This window comes from Pseudorca crassidens, chromosome 10 (genome assembly GCF_039906515.1).
Source record: "Pseudorca crassidens isolate mPseCra1 chromosome 10, mPseCra1.hap1, whole genome shotgun sequence".
NCBI classification, from domain to species: Eukaryota; Metazoa; Chordata; class Mammalia; order Artiodactyla; family Delphinidae; genus Pseudorca; species Pseudorca crassidens.
In genome coordinates, this window is record NC_090305.1 from 99,833,510 (window position 1) to 99,856,575 (window position 23,066).

Genomic DNA, 23,066 nt, shown 5'->3' on the forward strand with positions numbered 1-23,066 from the left:
GCCCTTGAACACACATCAATAGTTATGATGATGATGATGAACAAAGAGAATTTTGACAGAAAAGATTCCGGACAATTTCGGGCGCAATAGCATCCTGACCTAAATTGTGTGGGTGTCAACCCTGAAGGAATAAAATCAAACTCTTTTAACTAGAATGCAGAGACATTTAGAGTCTGGAAGAGACAAGATCATTTGGACAAATTTCCTGCTGAAATGCATTACCTTGTCCTTGCTAATTAGTTGTTAAAATAAAGGCAAAAAATAAAAAGTAAAAGAATCAGCCAGAGCTATAAATGCTTAATTGATCCTCAAGCAAAGTTCAGGGGCCCAGTGGTGGCAATCCTTCAAAAATGAGATGAGCACATTTTCTACCAAGACGATGCTTATAAAAACTCCAGACTGTCCCAAACTCACCATACCCTTCTCTCTTATGGCATTTTTCAAGGGAAACTCAGTTTTAAAAAACAGTAATAATCAGCCAGTCTTACAAAACATAAACTTCCTAAAAAGTGTGCAGGCAAAGGCTGAAACCAGGCTTTGTATTGAATACTCGAGAGAATTCAGATCTCTGACCAATAAAGGGCAGGTATCTAAATTTTCAGGAACGCTGAAACATTGTAAATCACTGTCTTCTACACTGAACTGAAAACTAAAGAGGAGGAGCCCAGGGAAGAGCAGGGTTTTCTGCTCATTTCTTCCTGGGGTCTACTGAGAGGTGATCAGCACGCCAGGTTTGAGCAGAACTGAAAGGCACAAGACGGTTGGCGAGACTGGAAAAAAACAAAGCTCTCCCCTGACGGCTGCTCCCCTCCCAAAGTTTCCCAAGCATCTGAAGCGTGTACAGCAGCTGTGATGCGCAGCCTCCCACCGCTCCTGTGGAGGCCACCCCACTTCCTGGGTCACTGAGCCTTGAGCTGCAGCAGCACCTAGAAGCAGGTGTGGAACATCAGGTTGCCGGAGCCCCAAATAACCAACTTGCTCAACAGTCCACCTATAAACTCAGGGGCAGGCATCAACAGCCCCGAAGATGTATTTTGTCTTTACTCTTTCTTCAGGAGACCACAACACACCCTGTGTTGCAGCAAGGAGAACTGTGACCAGAAAGAAAACATATGCCAAGAGGCCAGGCCCAGGCTTCTCTTAGAGTACATCCCAAGAGAAAGGGTGAGCATGGTGGATGGTGCTTTCAGGTTTTCCTTGCCAAGGCTGAGCCTAGAACTCATGAGGGTGGGAGAAGCTCCAGTCTGGCCTAAATAAGGATTCTGCCTGAATCTGTCTATACGATTGTGTCCGGTTTCCTCTCTCCCCTTGCTAGTGTGGATTTAGAGGAGTGTGTACCCAGTGAGTAGCACTAAAGCTGGAACAAGCAGTCAGAGGTCACCTCATCCTCCTGGCAAGCTTTCCCTGACACTACGGAAGCCAGGCAGCACCTACCAGCCAGCACACTGAGCTGTTGGCTTTCAGTGAAGGCTGATGACCCTAAACGCTAGTGCACAGACGGTGATCGGGGCTGCACACTGCGAGACAATACATTTTCTGCACTGAGCTCGCTCTTTATGCCTAAATGCCTGCATTAGTTTGGATCAATATGCTCCATAACAGTTAATCCATGGCAACCCAGTCCAGCTGAGAGTCACCGACAAAGAAGTGCAGCCCAGGGATGCTGCTTCCCTGAGCACATGCATGTGAGTTCCAGCCCAGAGAAAGGGACAGAGGCAAAGCAATGACAAAAACCAGAAAGGAGAGAGAAAAAAACCCAGATCATTAAAAAAAAAAATCAAATTAAGGGGTTTTTTGCATGGCGGGGGGAGGAGGCAGTGACTGTCAAAATGGCCTTAGAGTGACATGTCATGGCCAAGATGATGGAGTATCCGCGACACTCCTAAAGCAGGGCGTAGGATCCTCCTCACACACCTGCAATGCAGTGATCGCCGCCCGTTCTACAATCCATACTCCCAGCGCCAGCGCTCTCTGCAGTTGAAACCAGTCCGGACTTGTGCGGCTGCCACTGTTCCTCCTCACAATAAGATTATTGATGCATAACAGCATTTCATGATGGCAGGGAGGAAAAGGGAAAAAAGCCAAAGCAAGAGAAGAAGGAAAGGGGAGGGGAGGCATGACTCCCCAGCCCAAATCTCACCTTTTATTTGGGCTTCATATTCGGCAATGATCTCTTTGTCTTTCTTGAACTTAGTTTGAGATGACATCTTCCAATGTGGCCAAAGGCACTGACAGGCTGTTGGATTTATTGCTCCTTTTCTTCCCGAGTCCTCGCTCCAGCCCTGGTAATCACACGGCTCTGGTCGATTTCACAGGTGTAGGGACAAATCTCTTTCACTGGCTGCAGAGCCAGGGGAAAAAAATCCCTCTTGTTCTCAGAGGAAAATTCTCTTTACTCGCTGAAAAATGTCTGTAGTAGCTTGGTCTGGCCAAGTCCTCTTGACCAGAAGAACCACCACCCTAGGAGCACGGTAACCTGCCTGATATTTTCAAGATTTTTCTTCCAAAACAATAATATAACCGAGAGCGCTCACTCACCACACACACACACACACACACACACACACACACACACACACACTTATGGGTGTACTCACACACTCATCCGGACATGCACACACACAGTTGTGAAGCACACACACACCCTCACACCCGCTTACCCGCTTACCCGCTCTCACACACACACACACACACACACACACACACACATCCACGAGAGGCGCGGCACCTCCTTGGTCCTGCAGTCAGCCTCCGGCTGGCTTTCGAAGGCTCTCTGCTAAGGAGATGGTCAGGTTGCCAAAGAGCCGGTCATCTCGCATCCTCCCTCCCTTCTGCGCCTTTGGTCCGATGTACAGTGAGGCTCAAAGCCAGGAGAGCGAGGTGGAAGTTCTCCTGCTGCAAGGCTTAAGCTCGGGGTGAACAGGGGGCCGGACTGCTCGCCCTGCGGGGCTGGCCAAGCGCTCCCCCCACCGCTCTCGTCACCAAGCTCCACCTCCCGGATTTTATAACAACTGACACATTGTAGCCTACAGGAGAGCAGAACTCACTGCAAGCAAAAAGGGGAAGAAACATTCACAAAAGGGAAGGAGGCAGGAAAAAGAACTGGGCTGGGGAGGCCTGAGAGGCCCCTGCAAACTCCTACCATTAGCAGTTGGGTTAGGGATTTTTCCTCCAAAAACTCCAAAAGGTCCACCTTTTCTTTGCAACATGCAATAATTCAATTTCTCAAAGCAATGGCTATGTGACAGTTTGTCACTCTGCCGGATCGTCTAGCAGAGGAGAGGGGCTGACCCATGTAGGCAACCTCATTAATATTTGTTGAGCATTATGGGGTGGCAGGGACAATGCCAGGCGTCTCAGACACACAGCTTTGCACAGCTGTTGGGAGCAGGCTTGCTGGAAACCCAGCCACCTCAGGGTCTCGTGGGGCTTTGGGCAAATCAATAACTCATTGAGCCTCAGTTTCCTCACCAGTAAAATGGGTTCTCTTTGGGGGCTTTTTCATTCTTTCTTTCAACAAATATTTACTTTACGCTTAATACAGGTCAGGCACCGTTCTGGGTATGGGAACACAGCAATGATCAAACTAGCCCCCGCCAAAAAAAAAGAAAAAAAATCCCCACCCTCCTGGAGCTCCAGGGTGTCCACATCACCCAACTCTGGGAAGTCAGCACCAGTCATGGTAATATTCTCAGTAAAAGCAGCCCCGAGCAGAACCAGAATGCATTGTGAATGGTGCCTCCTGGAGTTGTGCAAGGCGAGAGGCCCTGGGAGGGGAAGATGAAAGATAAACAAGATGAGAAAGTTATATAATATGGTAGAAGATGATAAGTGCTGTGAGGAAAAAATATTGCAGGGTAAGGGCCTTCCGGAATGAGGGAGCTCTTGGAGGCTCAAGTAAGAATGTGAGGCTGAGCTTAGTGCAGAGCCTGGTAATAAGTAAGTGAGAGCAATTCTTATTAACCATGATATCCCTCAACAACCTCACAGCATAGTATATGTGAAGGAACAGAGGCACAGGTATGGGAGGTGACTTACCCAAAGTCACCAGCATTCAAACCTAGGCTGTCTGACCCCAGATTCTGCCCGTGCAGATGTGCAAAGTCTCCTGCTGCATTCTACTGGAGATTAAACCCATTTCACATGCAGTTAAGGCAGAATAAGATCTGTTCTGTAAAAATGAAATCAAGCACTACAGGGTTGCTGCCACTGGAATTTCACATATTAAGATGGTCCTTAACATGTATTGTCCCCCGAATGTCGTATTTTCACAAATTTCTCAAAATAATCTTCCATTTGCCTTTTTCTGAGTGCATAATGAATGACTTGATTTGGGTTCAGAAGGAAATAGGTTATCCATGCCAGTCCATTGAGGCTTCCTAGAGAAAGTGACAGCTGCAGCCATTCTCCCCAGGTCGGCATGGGGAGGTGAGGGGCACTCAGTACGAGCTGGAGCAAACAGTACAAGCCACAGTTGGGAATGCATGAGATCTGCTTGGAAAAAGCAAGCGAGAAGTCCACAGGGCTTATTATAGCTTTGTGCCCAGAGACAGGAGGTCACAGAGTTCACAGGTAGATGCCACTGGCCCACAGCCATCACCATTACCCCCCGCCTCTCCCTTCCCATAGACACACTCAGGCCCTCTGCAGTCACCCTTTGGACCATTTTAAAACAGTGAAAGCCACATGTCACCTGAGAAAGATGTGCTCAGAGATTAGCATCCCTGCCTCAAGCCTAGACTCTCAAAGGAAAATGGGAGCTAGTATCATGCATTTGGGGATGTGACAAACTGGATTCCCTGCCTGGCTCTGCCACTGACCAGCTCTGAACACTAGAGCAAGTGACTTAAACTGCTTGTTGCCTATTTGAGGCAGGAACTAGCAAATGTCAGCTATTCTCTTCATTACTAAAATTTAAAATCCACAAAGATTTCTGGGAGACCCATGTGTAAGGACCTGAGCCAGAGAAATGTCGCAAAAAGCCATATAAAACTGAAATGAAGTATGGTATAGAGCTAGGTGCTGAACAACAGAAGCAGCTGGGCTGCGGCATAAGACAGGTGGTGGGGCTTCCCTGGTGGTGCAGTGGTTGAGAGTCTGCCTGCCGATGCAGGGAACACGGGTTCCTGCCCCGGTCTGGGAAGATCCCACATGCCGCGGAGCGGCTGGGCCCGTGAGCCATGGCCACTGGGCCTGCGCGTCTGGAGCCTGTGCTCCGCAACGGGAGAGGCCACAACAGTGAGAGGCCCGCGTACCGCAAAAAAAAAAAAAAAAAAAAGACAGGTGGTGGTTTAAATTCTGGCTCTGCCATTCCAGCGTGTTGGGGGGTCTTAGGTAGCTTCTGTGCCTTCACTGAGTCTCAGTTTCCTCGTCCGTAAAATGGTGGGAATCTCACTCTTTGCACAGGATCCAGTGTGATCATGGGTTTAAAGTGCCTGGCACATAGCAGAGGTCCCATGCAGTATTTCTTTTTAGGGTTCAACCATGCTGGGTCTAGGACCAGAGATGGGGCTCCACACATGCCTGGGTTGGAAGCAGGAAGGGAGGAAAAAGAAAAAGGGAAGAAGAAAAAAAGCGTTGTGCCCCCTGTGAATACATCATAACACACCGTGAACCCACAGCATCCAGAATCTTCCTTCCCCAAGAAGAGGTGGTATGACCTGCTCTTTTCCTTCCACTCCTCCCCACAGTTCACCCCAATCTCCCAGCTGCCCTCTGTGACATTCTCTTCCATGTGGCCACTTCTTCCTCGCTATATGAGAACCAACTGCCATACCTGATAATTACCCTTCACATGGAAGAAACAGAAACCAGATTGCTCCAAAAATAAATGTGGTAGGCGGCAGGGCCAGGGGCTCTGCCACGTGATTTGATCTGTGCCAGCCCCACCCCCCAAGGATGGGAATAGCCCCTGGAGGGTATATTTCACTTCCCTCAGGCTCATTTCCTGGATTCTTTTAGATATTCCTGAATTATACTAATAGCTAATATTTATCAAGCCCTCACTCCATACAGGCACTGGGCCAAGTATACTATATAGGTTTTATCACTGACATAGATCTTATCACTGGGTCAGGTGCTGTAATCATCCTTGTTTTACAGATGGGGAAACAGGGGGACAGAGCAGTGAAGCAATTTGCCCAGGATCACACAACTGAATTGCATGCAAGCCCACATCCGGCCATATCAGAGCCCAAGGACTCAACCAGTACCCAATTCTATCCCAGAGCAATCAGCGTAGGAATAATTGCTGTCAAGTAGTAACATTTTTCTTCAATCAATATAGTGTTCAACCTGAAGTCTGCCATTAAAGAAAGAATTTAGAGTTTAAAATATAAGGAAAACATGTCACAAACAGCCATTGATGAAGCTTAAATCACAATTACAGCTGAATAACACAAAACCCACTGAACTGGTTTCTTTTCCTGGTAGAAAAAAAAAAAAAAAAAAAGACTCTACTTGGAGGAAGAATGACCAGAATAGTTTTTAGTTTAAGGCAATTTTATTTTTCTGATCAAATATGAAACACTCCCAACCGAACCGGGGTTCGTGTCCCGGTCCAGGAAGATCCCGCATGCCGCGGAGCGGCTGGGCCCGTGAGCCATGGCTGCAGAGCCTGCACGTCCGGAGCCTGTGCTCTGCGACGGGAGGGGCCACAACAGTGAGAGGCCTGCATACCACAAAAAAAAAAAAAAAGAAAAAAGAAAAGGGGAGACTTAATCAGTCTCTTAGCAATCAGGACCTGTCACTAAGCCTGAGGAGGGCTGCTAGGTGATGCTACAGAAGTCCTCTGGCTTTTTAAGAAGAGCAGTTCCTGATATGCAGCCCAGCTGTCCTCTTGTCCATCCAAAGGCTAGGCAGTCACAGGAACAGTGATTCACAGCTAGGCCTCAGAATCCTAATTCTGGAAGAACAGAAAGAAGGACTTGAAAACACTTGAGCCCTTGACTCATTGCCAGCAGAGTTTGCTCACTTCCAAGGATGATGAGGCATTTGGTCCACAGCCTCCATGGGGTTCGGGGGAACATTTATTCCACCTGAAGAGACCTTAGTTCAGTGAACAATTTGGCCATTCTCCCCATCTCTCACTTACTCCTCCCTAGAGGAGGAAAAGTGACTTAGCAGATTGGTAAATTTGGAAGGAGAGACTGAACTCACCCCCTTAATCTTCTCTTTTCAGGTCTGCATGCTTATAGGAAGTACCAAACTTGCAGTAGGAGAAGCAGGGCTAGCTCCTCCATAGTGGAGACACCTATGGGGGCCACAACCAGCTGGGAGAGTCTAATTCAGGAATAGAGAGTTAATTCGCCATTTTGGACATGCACCTAATCCCTGTCCTCCACTGTAGCTTTATCATGAACAAAGTTTACGATTTAAGAAGTAGAATAACAAGTTTCTGGAGCTGGGTTGGAAGCCTGGTTCTACCACCTACTAGCTGTGTGACCATGGGCAAGTTGCTGGCTGGCACCTAGTAAGTCATATATGTGCTTGTTACATAAATAACAAGATAACCCTCTGCCTTTCTCCTTTATCTACTTCTCAGTTGGTTCAAAACTTGAAAGGGGAAGAATTGGGTTTGATATACTGACCCTATGAAAGTCCACACTAGAGAACTTATACCTTTTAAAGTTTTTTAATTCTAAGTTATGGGGAAAATCACAGCAATGCATAGTCACAGGTGCTTGGTCAGGTAGCCCAAAGTCTTAGTCTGTTCAGGCACTATAACAAAACACCACAGACTGAGTGGCTGATAAACAACAAACATTTATTTCTCACAGTTCTGGAGACTGGAAGTTTGAGATGAGGGTGCCAGCATGGTTGCCTGAGGGCCCTCTTCCAAGTCAGACTTCTCATGTATCCTCAGTAGGCAGAAGGAACTAGGGAGCTCTCTCAGGTCTCTAATATAAGGGCACTAATCCCATTTCTTAGGGCTCCACTCTCATGACCTAATCACCTCCCAAAAACCCCACCTCCTAATGCCATCACATTTGGTGTTAGGATTCCAACATGTGAATTTGGGGGAGACACAAACATTCAGACCACAGCACCAACCTACAAGGACTCAGGCCAGAGACTGCAGACCAACAGATGCCTGCCCAGGTCACAAGTCCTCAAGATCGGACAGGGCGTGAGGAGTGAAACAGGAGGCCATGAAACAAAAGCAGAAGGACAATATTCCAGGATCAGGACAAAGGGACTACTGGGGACTCCCAGAGACTCAGTCTTCTCATCTCTGCAATGGGAAAACGATATGAATTCTTAGAGTTCTTGAGAGGATTAAATGAGATAATGAATGAGAGGTCTTATGCTGTTGATGTGAGGAATTATTGAAGTACCCACTGAGCCTGTATATGTGGTTAACAAGTGTGTCCTGACCATCTTAAATACCCTCTATTGAGTACTGGGAGAAGAAAGAGATGATGTGACTTGATCAGGGTGTTACAATTCATAAATGCTGGAGCTGGGCTCTAAACCTAGGTCATCTAACTACTATTGAATACATCATGCAGGCCATCAGCTGTCAGTGGATTCCAGGGTAGGAAGTAGGGAACCCGTGTCAAATCCTCACCTCGTCTTAGAGTTATAAACTGAATGTTTGTAACATCCTCCAAATTCATATGTTGAAGCCCTAACCCCCACTGTGATGGTATTTGAAAGTGGGGCCTTTGGGAGATACTTAAGGTTAGATGAGGTCATCAGGGTGGGGCCTCATGATGGGATTAGTGCCTTACAAGAAGAGACACCAGAGAGCTCTCTCGGCAACACTCTCTCTCTCTCAGTCTCTCTCACTCTCTCTTCCCCCAAACCCCTCCTGTGTGTGAAAACACAGCAAGAAGGTAGCTGTCTGCAAGCCAGGAGAAGGTCCTAATGGAAACCAGCCCATGCTCACACCTAACCTTGGCCCTCCAGCCTCCAGAACTAGGAGAACATAAATATCTATTGTTTAAGCCACTCAGTATGGTATTTTGTTATGGTAGCCTGAGCTAAGACACTCAGGTTAGGAAGCCTAAAGAATGGCTGATTCAAAATAATGATAATAATGGGAAAAAGAAGGATAAAGAGAATGAAAGCAGCTACACTAAGGGATATGAATTGAAAATTTTTATTAACTCATACACTTACTCATTCATCAAATATATCTTAAACATTTCATATGAGCTAAGCATACAAAGAGCTAGACACAATCACAGACCAGATGGACATAGTCCCAACTGACATGGGGATCTTAGTTTAATTGAGGAGACAGGTAAACAAGCAATTATAGCTAAACATGAGGAAAAAATACAGGGTTCCATGGGCTCTCATGGTAAATGCACCTGACCTACACTTGAAGAGCCAGAGATGACTTCTCAGAGGTGGAAATTTCTAAGCTGAGCCTAGAAAGAGAGAGAGCTGAAGACAGCAAGTCCAAGACAGAGAGGGAAAGTGTTTTGGGCATGTGGAGTGGCATGAGCTAAAAGGTGATGATCAGTGTAGGTGGAGTCTGAGCTCAAGGTGGAGCCTGAAGGATATGATCCCGGAGAGGAACGTGGGCCACAGTGTGAAGAGCCTCCTAAGCCATGTTAACAAGTTTCAAGTTTAGCTGAGGTTCAGTCGGGAGCCTCTGAAGGGAACTGACCTCAACAGATTGGCCTTTCCGAAAAGGTGACTCCACTGACAATGAGGAAACTGGGCTAGAATAGGCAAGACAAGGAACTAGAAAGCAGAGGAGAGGCTGTTAGCATCATCTAGGCGAGCTATAAAGGGAGTTAGACAAGATAATGCCACGTACTGTGGTGCTCTGAAGACTGGGTCCTTCACAAATGTTGCTTCACTGTACACTGGGTACTATTATTGTATCCATATTTTCAGATGAGGAATTATCTCCTACAGAGCTACCCTTCTGGGGTTAGCTACCTTAATAGCCTCCTTCCTGGTCCCTCTGCCTCCAGTCTAGCCTCCTTACAATCCATGATCAACCCAGAAGCCAGAGTGAGCTTGTAACATATAAATCAGATCCTGATGCGTCCCTCTAAATACCCTGCAATAGCCTCCCATCACACTCTTCCCCATGACCCATGCAACTGGGCCTCTGCCTTGCCCCTGACCCCATACTGCTCCCCCTCTGGCTCCCTACTCCAAGCCACAGCAGCTTTCTTACACTTCTGGAATGCTCCAAGGACTTGCTGTTCACCCAGCTCCCTCCAGGGTCACCCAGCTCCCTCCAGGACCTTGGCCCGTGTGTCAAGGCATACAGGGGCTCAGTGGACACTTCAATAATTCTCAGAGAAGCCCACCCAAACCACCCTACTCAAAAGGCAACTCTAGCCCATTCCCATTTTGTTTTCTTCATAGTGTCACTACATCTGACGTTACCTTATTTACCTATATGATTGTTCACTTAATGACCCTCTGCACCCCACCCACTCTATTCCAGTGGGTCTGATGGACCTTTCTGCAGTGGCAGAAATGTTCTTTACCTGTACTGATCGATACAGTGACCATTAGCCTATGAGCACTTGAAATGTGCACATGTGCCTGAATAACTGAATTTTCAATTTGATTTTGTTTTAATGAGTTTATATTTAAATTTCATGGTTACTGTATTGGACAGAGCGGCTCTAGAGTATAAGCTCTCAGAAGGCAGGGACCATGTCTCACTATGTCTCCTGTGCCTAAACAGTACCCGACATTTAGTAGGTGCTCAATAAAAAATTCTTGAGTGAATGGACAAAGATATGAACAAGTGAACAATGAAATCCCTTCTGACCTCCTCTTGGCTCTGCTCTCCACCTCTCTCTAGAGGCCCTGAGGCTTCCCTCCACCCAGCTCAGGACAGGCGGTTTCTTTGCTGCAGGGACCTCAGGCATTTGGCAGAAACACCAGGTGCCAGAGCAGCAGAGTCAATTACTCCCTCCACTGCACTCCATTTGGAGCTGAACACCCGCTGTGAGGAGGTGGGATGGTAATGAGGCCTCATGAGGCCCCAGTAAATACTGCAGCTGTTTCTTATACAGCCATTCCGGCTTTAAGGAATGTGGAAGTGGTTCGGCCTATAAATCCATGTGAATCTCTTTATTTGTCTATTTTTCCTCCTCCTCCCTTGTCTAATGTTGGAAGGCACTGGGAGGGAGAACCAAGTCAGTGTCAGGTCAAGAGGCTGAATTCAATTAAAGTCTTATTTGGACCCAATCTCTTTTAGGAAATGAAATCAGCATTCAGCTGAATAATATATTTTTTGCAAGTTAGGGTCCCTCCTGGGCTCCATTTAGGCAGAAAGATAATTCAGAACAGACATTCAGTCTGGTCTTATTTCTGCAGAGTGAGGATTAGGACATCTACATGATCCCGTGGCAATAAGACAAAGTCATACTTCCCCCTGTAATAGCCCCAAATGATGATTGAGAAAGATATGGCTTCCAAGGCCTCTGGAAAGCACTGCTTCACCTTGTTAACTGTGCCAGGACTGGATGGGAAAGGAGCAGACACTATGCTTTGAGACAGTACCAAATATGAGACCGAGAACAGACAATGGTTTAAAAGACAGGATAAACTGAGGTGGACTACGTGAAGGTGGCTCAAGTTGAACTTCCTGGAGAATCCATGTCATTCACGGGCAGTGGATGCTGTAAGGGGTCTGGTTTCTCTAGGGGTGTGAAAGGAAACTCTTGGGCCTGCTCTAAGAGGCTGACATGGAGGGACAAAAAAAGGTATGACTACTGTATACTTCATGGCACATCTCTGAGAACTGCCAGTCCAGTGGTCTGAGATGCTTCAGGAAATAAACTGCATTTTCTCTGTGGTTTAGAAACTGTCCTTAACCTGGGGAAGACTCTGTTATAGCAGGAGACAGGGGACATATCCTCATATGCAATCTGGACAATGGCCAGGCTCTAGAGTATCAGATGCTCAAAAAATTATAATAACAGTAATAACAGTTACCATTTAGGAAGCCCCAACAAGATGCCAGCCTCTGTGCAAAGCTATTTTCTACATTATGTCAATGAATTATCACAGCAACTCTCGAAGAGCTATAACCGTCCCCATTTCATAGGGTAAAAAGGGGGATGATTCAGAGAAGTTAAATCATCTGCCTTGTTGGAGAGGCCCATGTGGAAGTAACAGAGGGTGACCTCTAACTGACAGGCAACAAGGAACTGAGGCCCTTAGTCCAGCAACCCATAAGGAACTGAGTCCTACCAACAACCACACAAGCTTAGGAGTGGATCTGCTATGGACTCAACTGTGTTCCCCCAAAATCCATACGCTGAGGCCCTAACCCCCAAAGTGCTAGTGTCTGGAGATGGGACCTTTGGAAGGTAAATTAGATTTAGATGAGCTCGTGAGTGTAGGGCCCTCATGAAGGGACTAGTATCCTTATAAGAGACCAGAGATCTTGCTCTCTCTCCCTCCACCATGTGAGGACACAGCAAGAAGGTGGCTGTCTGCAAGCCAGGAACAGAGCTCTCACCAGAGCCCACCTGGCCCCCTGACCTCAGACTTCCAGGCTCTGGAACTGTGAATGTCTGCTGCTTAAGCAACCCAGTTTGTGGTACTTTGTTATGGCAGCCCGAGTTCATTAATATAAGACCCTTCCCCAGTTGAGTCTTCATATGAGACCTCAGCACCAACTGACACCTCAACTGCAGCCTCATGAGAGCTCCTGAAGCAGAGGACCCAGGGAAACCAAACCTGGATTGTTGATCCACAGAAACTGTGAGATAATAAATGTGTGTGTTTTTTGTTTTTTGTTTTTTTTGTGGTGTGCGGGCCTCTCACTGTTGTGGCCTCTCCCGTTGCGGAGCACAGGCTCCGGACGCGCAGGCTCAGCAGCCATGGCTCACGGGCCCAGCTGCTCCGTGGCATATGGGATCTTCCCAGACCGGGGCAAGAACCCGTGTCCCCTGCATCGGCAGGCGGACTCTCAACCACTGCGCCACCAGGGAAGCCCAATGTGTGTGTTTTATGCCACATTTTGGGGGATAATTTGTTACTCAGCTACAGATAACTGATACAGTCACACAACCCATAAGTGCCTTATCTCTGACTCTAAATCAAATCAACATAGTTCCAAAACCCACTCACTTTGCCTTTCATGTTTTCTTCTATCACTTTCCCCAGAAGTGTCAATATAGGTACCTAATGCCCTGAAACAGTCTGACACTGCCCCCTTTCCTGATGCCCTGTCCACCAGGCATAGGAAAAGGACCATATACTCTCTAGAAGGCAGCACCAAGAACGGAAAGCAGGCAGAATCTGGAGTTAGGTGATTTACATGGGAATCACAGCATTGCCAACACATCCCAACTATGTGACCTTGGGTAAGTTACTTTCCCAATCTGAGTCCTCAAGGCCATTTCTTTAAAGATAATTTCTTGTAAGATGACTATAAAGCCTTTATATGGAGGGATATACTCAGGACAACTGAGGATAAGGCCTGCCAGTCTGGAGTCTCCCACTGGACATAGTGCTCCTTAGTAGGGCTGGCTCATGAGGCAAGAGGGAGGGTTATTGTTCAACTATAACCAAGGACCCAGACAGTGTCCCCAACAGAGCCACATAGCTACCTTTCCTTCAAGATGTGTCCTCTGTCATTGGCATGTCTGTGTCTGCCCACCTAGACTTCAGAAGACCAACTCTTATTTGGGAACGACAAGTGTCAGTCCTCTGCATCATTTGCCTGGATGAAATTGTTACTCACCAGACCTACACCAGACGAGGTCTGTCTGTAAATCTTCCCAAGTTCAACTGGAATCATTCCACCCAAACACATTTCCAGCACCATCATGCTAAATGGTGATGAGAGCCAGTAAAGGAAGCTGTCCACAAATGCGGTCGAGTTGGGAAGTAGATATCCCAAGAGAAGGCAAAAGCCAAAACAGGCCACATTTAGCTTCATTACTATACTTACATACCATACAAATTTTTCTTAGTCTGGATAAGTTAACTCATTAACTGTCATGACATAGTAATGTTTCCGATAAATTGTTACATGAAAAGGTAGAACGTAAAAATGTTAGCACAGCATGATCTCATCTAAGAAAGAAAGGAAAGAAAGAGAAAAACATTATAAGGAAATGGTTCTCAAATACTCATGTATCAGAGACACCTGGAGGACTTCCTTAAACACACTGCTGGGCGCTACCTGCAAAGTTTCTGACTCAGAAGGCCTGGGATGAGGCTAGAAATTTTGCATTTCTAACAAGTTCTCTGATGTTGTTAGCCTGGAGACTAGACTTTGAAAACCACTGCTGTAAGGAAATATGCCAAGATTCAGCGGTTACCTATGGAGAGTGGATCTAAGGACAATAATTTTTAATGCTGCATAATATTATTCTATATTTTCAAATGTTGATAATAAAAAGATATACTTTTCACATCCAGAAAAATACATTAGTATAAAGAACAGGGAAAAGTCGATTTTTAAAATATGTTTGTATCAAAAGAGTCAATCCTCTAGGCTTCCTTTTATGTAAAATTCGAAAGCAGACAAAACTAACCCATGATGATAAAAATCAGAGTCTTGGCAATGATTTTCAGGCTATGACACCTAAAGCACAATCAACAAAGTAAAAAATAAATAAGAGGACTAAAAAATGCTTCTGCACAACAAAGGAAACCATCAACAAAATGAAAAGGCAGGGCTTCCCTGGTGGTGCAGTGGTTAAGAATCCGCCTGCCAATCCAGGGGACACAGGTTTGAGCCCTGGTCTGAGAAGATTCCACATGCCGCGGAGCAACTAAGTCCGTGTGCCACAACTACTGAGCCTGCGCTCTAGAGCCCATGTGCCACAACTACTGAGCCCATGTGCCACAACTAATGAAGCCCGCATGCCTAGAGCCCGTGCTCCGCAACAAGAGAAGCTTCCGCAACGAGAAGCCCGCACACCACAATGAAGAGTAGCCCCTGCTCGTAGCAACTTGAGAAAGCCCACATGCAACAACGAAGACCCAGCGCAGCCAAAGATAAATAAACTAAATTTTAAAAAAATTAAAAATAGAACTAGCATATGATACAGTAATTCCACTTCTAGGAATGTATCTGATGGAAACAAAAACACTATGTCAAAAAGATATCTGCTCCCATGCCCCCACTTTTCCTAGCAGCATTATTTACAGTAGCCAAGATCTGGAAACAACCTGAGTGCTGAATAGATAAAGAATGGATAAGGGACTTCCCTGGTGGCACAGTGGTTAAGAATCCGCCTGCCAATGCAGGGGACACAGGTTCCAACCCTGGTCTGGGAAGATCCCACATGCCTCAGAGCAACTAAGGCCGTGAGCCACGACTACTGAGCCTGTGCCCTAGAGCCCGCACACCACGACTACTGAGCCTACATGCTGCAACTACTGAAGCCTGTGCCCCTAGAACACATGCTCCGCAACAAGAAAAGCCATCGCAATGAGAAGCCCACACACCGCAACAACAAAAAGTAGCCCCCACTCGCCACAACTACAGAAAGCCTGCATGCAGCAGCAAAGACTCAACAGCCAAAAACAAATTAAAAAACAAAAAAGAATGGATAAAGAAGTTGTGGTATTTACATAAACTGAAATATTAATAGACCATAAAAAAGAAAGAAATCTTGTGGAATCTAAAAACAACAATAACAAAACCAAACTCAGGAAAAAGAGATCAGATTTGTGGTTACCAGAGATACAGGGGGTGAGATGGGGGGATTGGAGGAAGGTGGTCAAAAGGTACAAACTTCCACTTATAAGATAAATAAGTACTGGGGATGTAAGGTACAACATTGATGACTATAGTTAACGCGGCTGCAGAGTATATCTGAAAGTTAAGAGAGTAAATCCTAAGAGTTCTCATCACAAGGGAAAATTTTTTTTTCTTTTTTTTGTATCTGTATGAGATGATGGATAACTAAACTTGCAGCAATCATTTCACAACATATGTAAGTCAAGTCACTATGCTATATACCTTAAAGTTATACAGTGCTATATGTCAATTATATCTCAATAGAACTGGAAAAAAATTTTTTTTAATAAATCAGAACAGGAGTTGCCTATGGGGGTGGAAACTGACCAGGTGAGGTCACCAGGAACTTTTCAGAGTGATGGAAATGTTTCCTTGACTGGGGTGGTAGTTACTCAGGTGTATACATTTATCAAAACTAGTCTAATTGTATAATAAGATCTGTACATTTCTCTGTATGAAATTTAACTCATTTAAAAAACACTAAAAAAAAAACTATAGTAAGGAAAATATAGTGTTGTTTATACACATATAATACATCATATATACACATATACATAATACCTATAATCTTAACTATATAAAACTGGTATGTGCATAAGGCTAATCTGACCAGATAATAGCACAGCAAGTGAAAACAAGTAATTCAGAAGGAAGGCAGGGGTTTAAAATTTTATTTCTATGTTTGCTTTTTTAATATTGTTTGAGCAAGAGATTTTTAAAAAGTTAACAAGAACTCAACTCTTGTTTTGTTCATGCTGCTGGTACTGTGTGCTACCTTTCCAGGAAATGGCCTAAATCTTCCACCAGGAATTCCTGAGGACCAAAGCAGAGTATCCATACAGTGCCTGTGAGTCTGCTGTGCCACCAGATCCCCATCAGGACCGAGGCACTCACTCCCCAAGTGCCCAGGAGTGCTGGCTGTTGAGGGCTCCCAGTTACAACTCCCCTCAGGCCTCGACCTCAGCCAAGGACACCACTCACTCCACATTATGCCCCCTCCTCAGACACTTGCATCAATGACTGTGGCATAGGTGGTCCCGCCACACTTTGGACAACTCTGAAGGATCATTCCAGCTTCAGAGATTCCCAGGGATTGATTCTGCTGCCCTCACTCCCTCAGAGGTGTTGTTGCTGAGAGCAGCTCCGTAAACCTACACATAAACTTCCGAAAGCTTGGGACAATTGCTTTCCCCATTGAACAAAAGGTACCATTTTGTAGGCTGAATTTCCATCACATCAGCCTGGCTAACAAGGCAAAATGAACCCTACAGCCAAAGCACGATGCCAAAAGAAGAAAGCACAGAATGGCAGAGGAGGGAGAGAAAAATTAGGAATGTACACCTCTGTCCTGTCTCCTGGAACATATGAAGTCCACAGGAAATATCTCAAGGCTGAGTGAACAGGGACTTCCCTGGTGGTCCAGTGGTAAAGAATCCGCCTTACAATGCAGGGGACTCGGGTTCGATCTCTGGTCAGGGGATTAAAGATCCCACATGCCATGGGAAACTAAGCCCACATGCCACAACTACTGAGCTTGCATGCCTCAACTAGAGAGCCTGCGTGCTGCAAACTACAGAGCCCACGAGCCCTGGAGCCGGCGCACCACAACTAGAGAGACGCTTGTGCACCGCAACAAAGAGCCTGAGCACCACAACGAAAGATCCCGCATGCCTCAACAAAGATCCCACGTGCCGCAACTAAGACCCGACACAGCCAAAACTAAATTAAATAAATAAATAATAAATAAATCTTAAAAAAAAAAAAAGACTGCGTGAACAAATAGGTACTATACACCTATCTCTTTCATGGTGCTTCTCATATTGCAATCACAGCAGAAGATCATTTGCATGGAAGGTCTTAGACCTGCTCCATTCTGACATTACAGTAGTTCTGGAGTTTCGATAACTTAATGCCAAAATTTGTTTAGCTTGACAATGATCAAACTAAAGTCATTTTTACCTGCCACAGCAGATGAATGTTCAAAAACAGTCACAATTTCTGTAGCCACAAGTCCATTGCAATGCCATGGCCATTGTCTATGACAATCTACCTCTGGGCAGCCATCACCAGTCATTCACAGTCCACCAAATCACATCATCTCTTCACAGTACAAAATGTTGTCAGTCTTTACAGTGGTGTGATTTTTGAGTGAGTGATAACTTTTTTTTTTTTACTTAAGAAAACTTTTTTGACTGCAGTAAAATACACATAAGGTTTATCACCTTAACCATTTTTAAGTGTACAGTTCAGTGACATTAAGTATATTCACATTGCTGTGCTACCACCACCATCTATCTCAGGAACATTTTCATCACCCCAAACTGAAATCCTGTACCCACTGCCCAGCTCCTGGAAACCTTCATTCTACTTTCTGCCTCTGATTTTGACTGTTCTAGGTCTCTCATATAAGTGGAATCATACAGTATTTGCCCTTTTGTGACTAGAAGGTTTCACTTAGCATAATGTCCTCAAGGTTCATCCATGTAGTAGCATGTGTCAGAATTTCATTCCTTTTTTAAGCCTAAATAATATTTCATTGTTTGTATAGACCACATTTTGTTTATTCATTCATCCATTGATGGACATTTGAGTTGTTTCCACATTTTGGCTATTGTGATTAATGCTGCTATGAACATTGTTGTATAAATATTTGTTCAAATCCCTGCTTTCAGTTCTTGTGTGTATATATCCAGAAGTAAAATTGCTGGATCATATGGTAATTCTATCTTTACTCTTTTAAGGAACTGCCATACTGTTTTCCACAGTGGCTGTACCATTCTACATTTCCATTAACAGTGTACAAGGGTTCCAATTTCTCCCCATTCCCACTAACACTTGTTATTTTCTGTTTTGATAGTAGCCGTCTTAATGGGTATGAAGAGATACCTTATCATGGTTTTAATTTGCATTTCTCTAGTGATTTGTGATGTTCAGCATCTGTTCATGAGCTTACTGGCCATTTATTTTTCTTCTTTGGAGAAATGTCCTATGTCCATTTTTTTTTAATATCTTTATTGGAGTATAATTGCTTTACAATGGTGTGTTAGTTTCTCCTGTATAACAAAGTGAATCAGCTGTATGTATACATATCCCCATATCCCCTCCCTCTTGCGTCTCCCTCCCACCCTCCCTATCCCACCCCTCTAGGTGGCCACAAAGCACTGAGCTGATCTCCCTGTGCTATGTGGCTGCTTCCCACTAGCTATCTATTTTACATTTGGTAGTGTATGCATGTCCATGTCACTCTCTCACTTCATCCCAGCTTACCCTTCCGCCTCCCCGTATCCTCAAGTCCTTTCTCTACGTCTGCGTCTTTATTCCTGTCTTATCCCTAGGCTATGTCAATTTTTTAATGAGGTTGTTTTTAATGCTGTTGTTGAGTTGTAGAAGTTCTTTATGTATTCTGGATATTAACCCTTTATCAGATAGATGATTTGCAAATATTTTTTCCCATTCTGTTCATTGCCTTTGCACTCTGTGGCCTTTGTTGCACATAAGTTTTAAATTTTGATGTAGTCCAATTTATCTATTTTTCTGTTGTTGCCTATGCTTTTGATGTCATATCCAAGAAATCACTGCCAAATTCAATGTCATGAAACTTTTCCCCTATGTTTTCTTCTAAGAGTTTTATAGTTTTAGCTCTTATATTTAGGTCTCGAATCCATTTTGAGGTGTTTTTTTTTCATATGGTATAAAATAAGGGTCCAATTTCATTCATTTGCAAGTCAATATCCAGTTTTCCCAAAACTCTTTGTTGAAAAGACTGTCCTTTCCCCATTGAATGGTATTCAAACCCTAGCTGAAAATCATTTGACCATATATATGAGGGTTTGTCTCTGGGCTCTTTATTCCATTGGTCCATATGTCTGTCTGTAAGTGAAAGACCACATTCAATATCCTTTTAGAACAACTCTGATGTTCAGCCTCCCAGATTAAAGTCTTCCACTGAATCTGTTTCCATACATGCTCTTCCGAAAGACTGTACACTTCTTAGGAGCCAAGACCATGTCTAGTTTTTTTAACCTCAGTGCCTGGCACTATACCTGGCACATAGTAGGTGCTCCAAAAATATGTGTCCCAGATGTGGCAAGATCCCAGTGGGCAAGTTTTGTTCATCATATGCCCACCTTGAATGGGGACTCAGCATTTCAATGTATTCTCAAAAGAAATTAAACTCCGCAACACATTAATAAGCAATGTCTATATTACCAAAGAATTGTTGGGGAGACAGAAAGGAAAGTTTACACTGCACATAGTGTGACGAGATTTCATAAAAGTTCCTTTAAATATTTTTCTTCTTTTCCCTCAAAGTCTTCTCCCCTGCAGTTAGTTCATTTTTGCTCCTTCTCTTCCTCTTCCTTTTTCTCAGCCTCTAAAAACTATGCTCTATTGTCCCAAATCTATTCGGTTCTCAGCCTTAGAGTACCAACCCACTCAACCAAATATGAGCCTGGTGGTTAGTTAATGGAGCAGAACCATCTACATATTGTTCTTCAAGCTTAATGCTTAGGAACTCATCTTCACCCCCACCCCAAGCAGCTGATCAAAGTGTTCACCCACCTACATACGTTTCCTGAAATGAGGAAGGACGGGCAGTCCTAAGCGAGGAAAGAATCTACTGCTAGGAAAATAAGACTTTTTTCCATTGGGTTACAAAGATATATTGAGTGAATGAGTTGAGATTATCACTATCAAGCCTCAGTCAATGTCAAGATAGAGATGCCTGCCAGAAGCTGCAGTTCCACCTAATCCTAACCCCTTCTCCTGCAGGGCCCCGGTCAACTACTCTTCAGTGGGTTCCTGGCTTAACAGAAACCACAGCAAAGCTCTCAGCCTGAAATAAAGAGCCTTCTGGGTCACTACGGTGTCTCCTAGTGTGCTTTCTCTGGCTCTGTGGGTCTCTAGTTCCTAAGCCCACGTGTCTTGCTGGGCCCTCCTTTATTGGCATCCAGGCCCCACCTGTCTTCCTCATCTCTGATCCCTGTAGGTGCTCTGACCATTATTACCTCCCTGGTATAGCCTCCAGCCTACTCTGATCTGTCTACCAGACATGGCCCTCTTCCACCCTAGATCCACTGCTTCGGTTCTTTCCTGAAACCGGATACTGAACTTTTCAGAGAAATAGGAGTAGGATACAGAGTAATTCTGTTATTTAAACACTTACTCTGCTGAGTGCTGTGATTAAGAGTTCTTAACCAGCATGTTTGGGTTGAATGCTGCTCTGCCACTCATAAGATATGTGACCTTGGGCAAGTCACTTGACCTTTCTGTACCTCGGTTTTCTCATTTGGAATATAGAGATAATAATATTAAATAATATAGTAAATGCTCAATTCACGTTCATTGTTGATATTATTATTATTACTGCTCACATGCATTGGTTTCATTTAATCCTCACAAAAATCTTGTAAAGTAAGTAGTATTCTCCCTGACTCATAGGTTTTACAAAAGAGGAAACTAGAGTTCAGAATAAAGTGAGTAACTTGCCCATGGTTACAGAGTCAGTAAGTGGTAGAAGCAAGATCTAAACGTGGATCTGTTTGACTCCCAGACCCCATGCCCCTGCCATCGTGTCAGACCTCCTCCAAAGGCAACTACCTCCAAAGAGTGGTCAAGGCTCCTTGGGGAAAAGGAGACAAGAGGCCAGCAGCTGGGGCAATTCAGGGAGTGATGGAGACAGGTGGAATGAATATTAAACCAGAGTTAAAGTAAGCAGCCCCACTTAGTCACTCACTAAGTGCACACGCAACCAGTCTTCAATACCCTCATCTAGAAAATGGGGATGATAGTACTGTGTTTATAACAATAAAAATAATTAGCCCTGTGCTGGGAGCAGTAAATTGGTGTGTGGTATAAGTCATGTGAAAGTACTCTGCATGTTGTGAAATGTATCACAAATGTAAGACTACTATTCAAAGTCAGTATGGGATAGTGGAAGAGACAGTGTTTGGAGTCAAGAGAAATGGGGTCACACTGCAGTAGCTGGGTATCCTGGACAGGTTATTTCACTTCTCTGAGCCTCGATGTCCTCTTGAATAGGGATATATCAGACTCTGTCACTTGGAAGTGACAGAAAACCCAACTCAAACAGGCATTTGCATAAAAAGGGAGTTTTTTCTGACTCAAGTATTTGGTTTACAGCTGAGGCACACAATGTCACCAAGTCACAGGTTCTCTCTTAACCTCTTAATTCTATTCTCTGCATTGTTTCATTCTTCCTAAGTTGTAGGCCCCCCATACCAGCACATCAAGATTACATCTAACACCCTAAACAAGAGCAAAAAAACTTCTTTCTTGTGCAAGTTCTGTAATTAATTCTCACTGACCTGGCTTGGATCACGTGATGAATCCCTGGACCAACCATTGAAGCTAGGAGATAAGAATATTCTGATTGGCCAGGCCCTGGAATAAGAGTGGTGGGATGAGCCCCACTAGAGTTGAGAATGGGGAAAAGGGAGCGGTTCCCCAAAAGACAAAATGCTATTGCCTGGAAAGGGGGGAATGGATGCTGGGCCAGCAGCAACAGATGTCTGTTACAGGGGATGCAACGGCCACCTCATGGAGCTGTCATGAGGTTTAAATGAGCCGTGCATATAAGTAGGAGATTGCGATGATTGTAGAGGAAGACAGGGCTCTACGAAGTAACATCCAAGCTACTGAGAAATCAGTCTGATGAGAACAAAATCAGTGCCCTGATGAGGCCAATGGAAAGTCCCAGGATAGGCAGTAAGGTGGTGGAACCCACACTGGACTGGTGCTGGGGCAAAAGTCAAGGTCAGCCCCACCAGGGGTGAGGTTTAGGGCTCAGAATGGGCAGGTGATGAGATGTGGTTGGGATTGTGGCCAAAAGGCCAATGCTGGCAGAGCTGTGCCCCTGGCTTTCAGTTGAGTGGACAGCCTGTCCCCCTAAAAAGGCCAGGCCCAGCAGGCGAAGGAAACCATAGCAACCACAAGTTAAGGAAGGCAGATGAAAAGCTTGTAAACACAGCTTCCAGCCATGTGGCATAGCTTTGGGCTCCTAGGAGACAGCCACATAAAGACCAGTCTGGCTCATGGCGACCAGGCAAAGGGGACTATTTCTGGACTCAACTGTGGGCTGACGCAGTCTGCAAACTAGACAAGCAAACAGGCAGCACAAACAGACATCACTACTACAAAAGCAGAGTCTCCATGTAGCGCACTTCCAGTTGCTCACGTGTGTGGAGCAGCAGGTTGGCTCTCTTTGCCCACACCATTTCATGCCCCGCTCCCCTTCCCACCTCCATGAAAACTTCTGACCCAGCCTCAGTGCTGGGTGGAAAGTGACTGTTTATAGAGTGGCGGCAACTGGGAAACCTACTAAGAAGCTCTGTGTTTCTCTGTCATAAATAAC

At 45.0% G+C, this 23,066-nt stretch overlaps 1 protein-coding gene across 11 annotated transcripts in view; it reads right to left on the reverse strand.

Moving 5' to 3' along the window:
* Nucleotides 1-23,066, reverse strand: part of SRGAP3 (SLIT-ROBO Rho GTPase activating protein 3) — a 368,175-nt gene that overhangs the window by 252,948 nt on the left and 92,161 nt on the right. For 5 of the 11 annotated variants that reach the window (XM_067755320.1, XM_067755319.1, XM_067755317.1 and 2 more), the window contains exon 1: nt 2,141-2,954. The exons of 3 other annotated variants lie outside the window; for them this stretch is intronic. In XM_067755320.1, the coding sequence (XP_067611421.1) occupies nt 2,141-2,207 (67 nt within the window). In that variant the 5' untranslated portion in view covers nt 2,208-2,954. Of the gene's footprint in view, nt 1-2,140; nt 2,956-23,066 lie in introns of those variants that run through there. 3 more of the 11 variants (XR_010947158.1, XM_067755315.1, XM_067755324.1) reach the window with 2 other exon arrangements.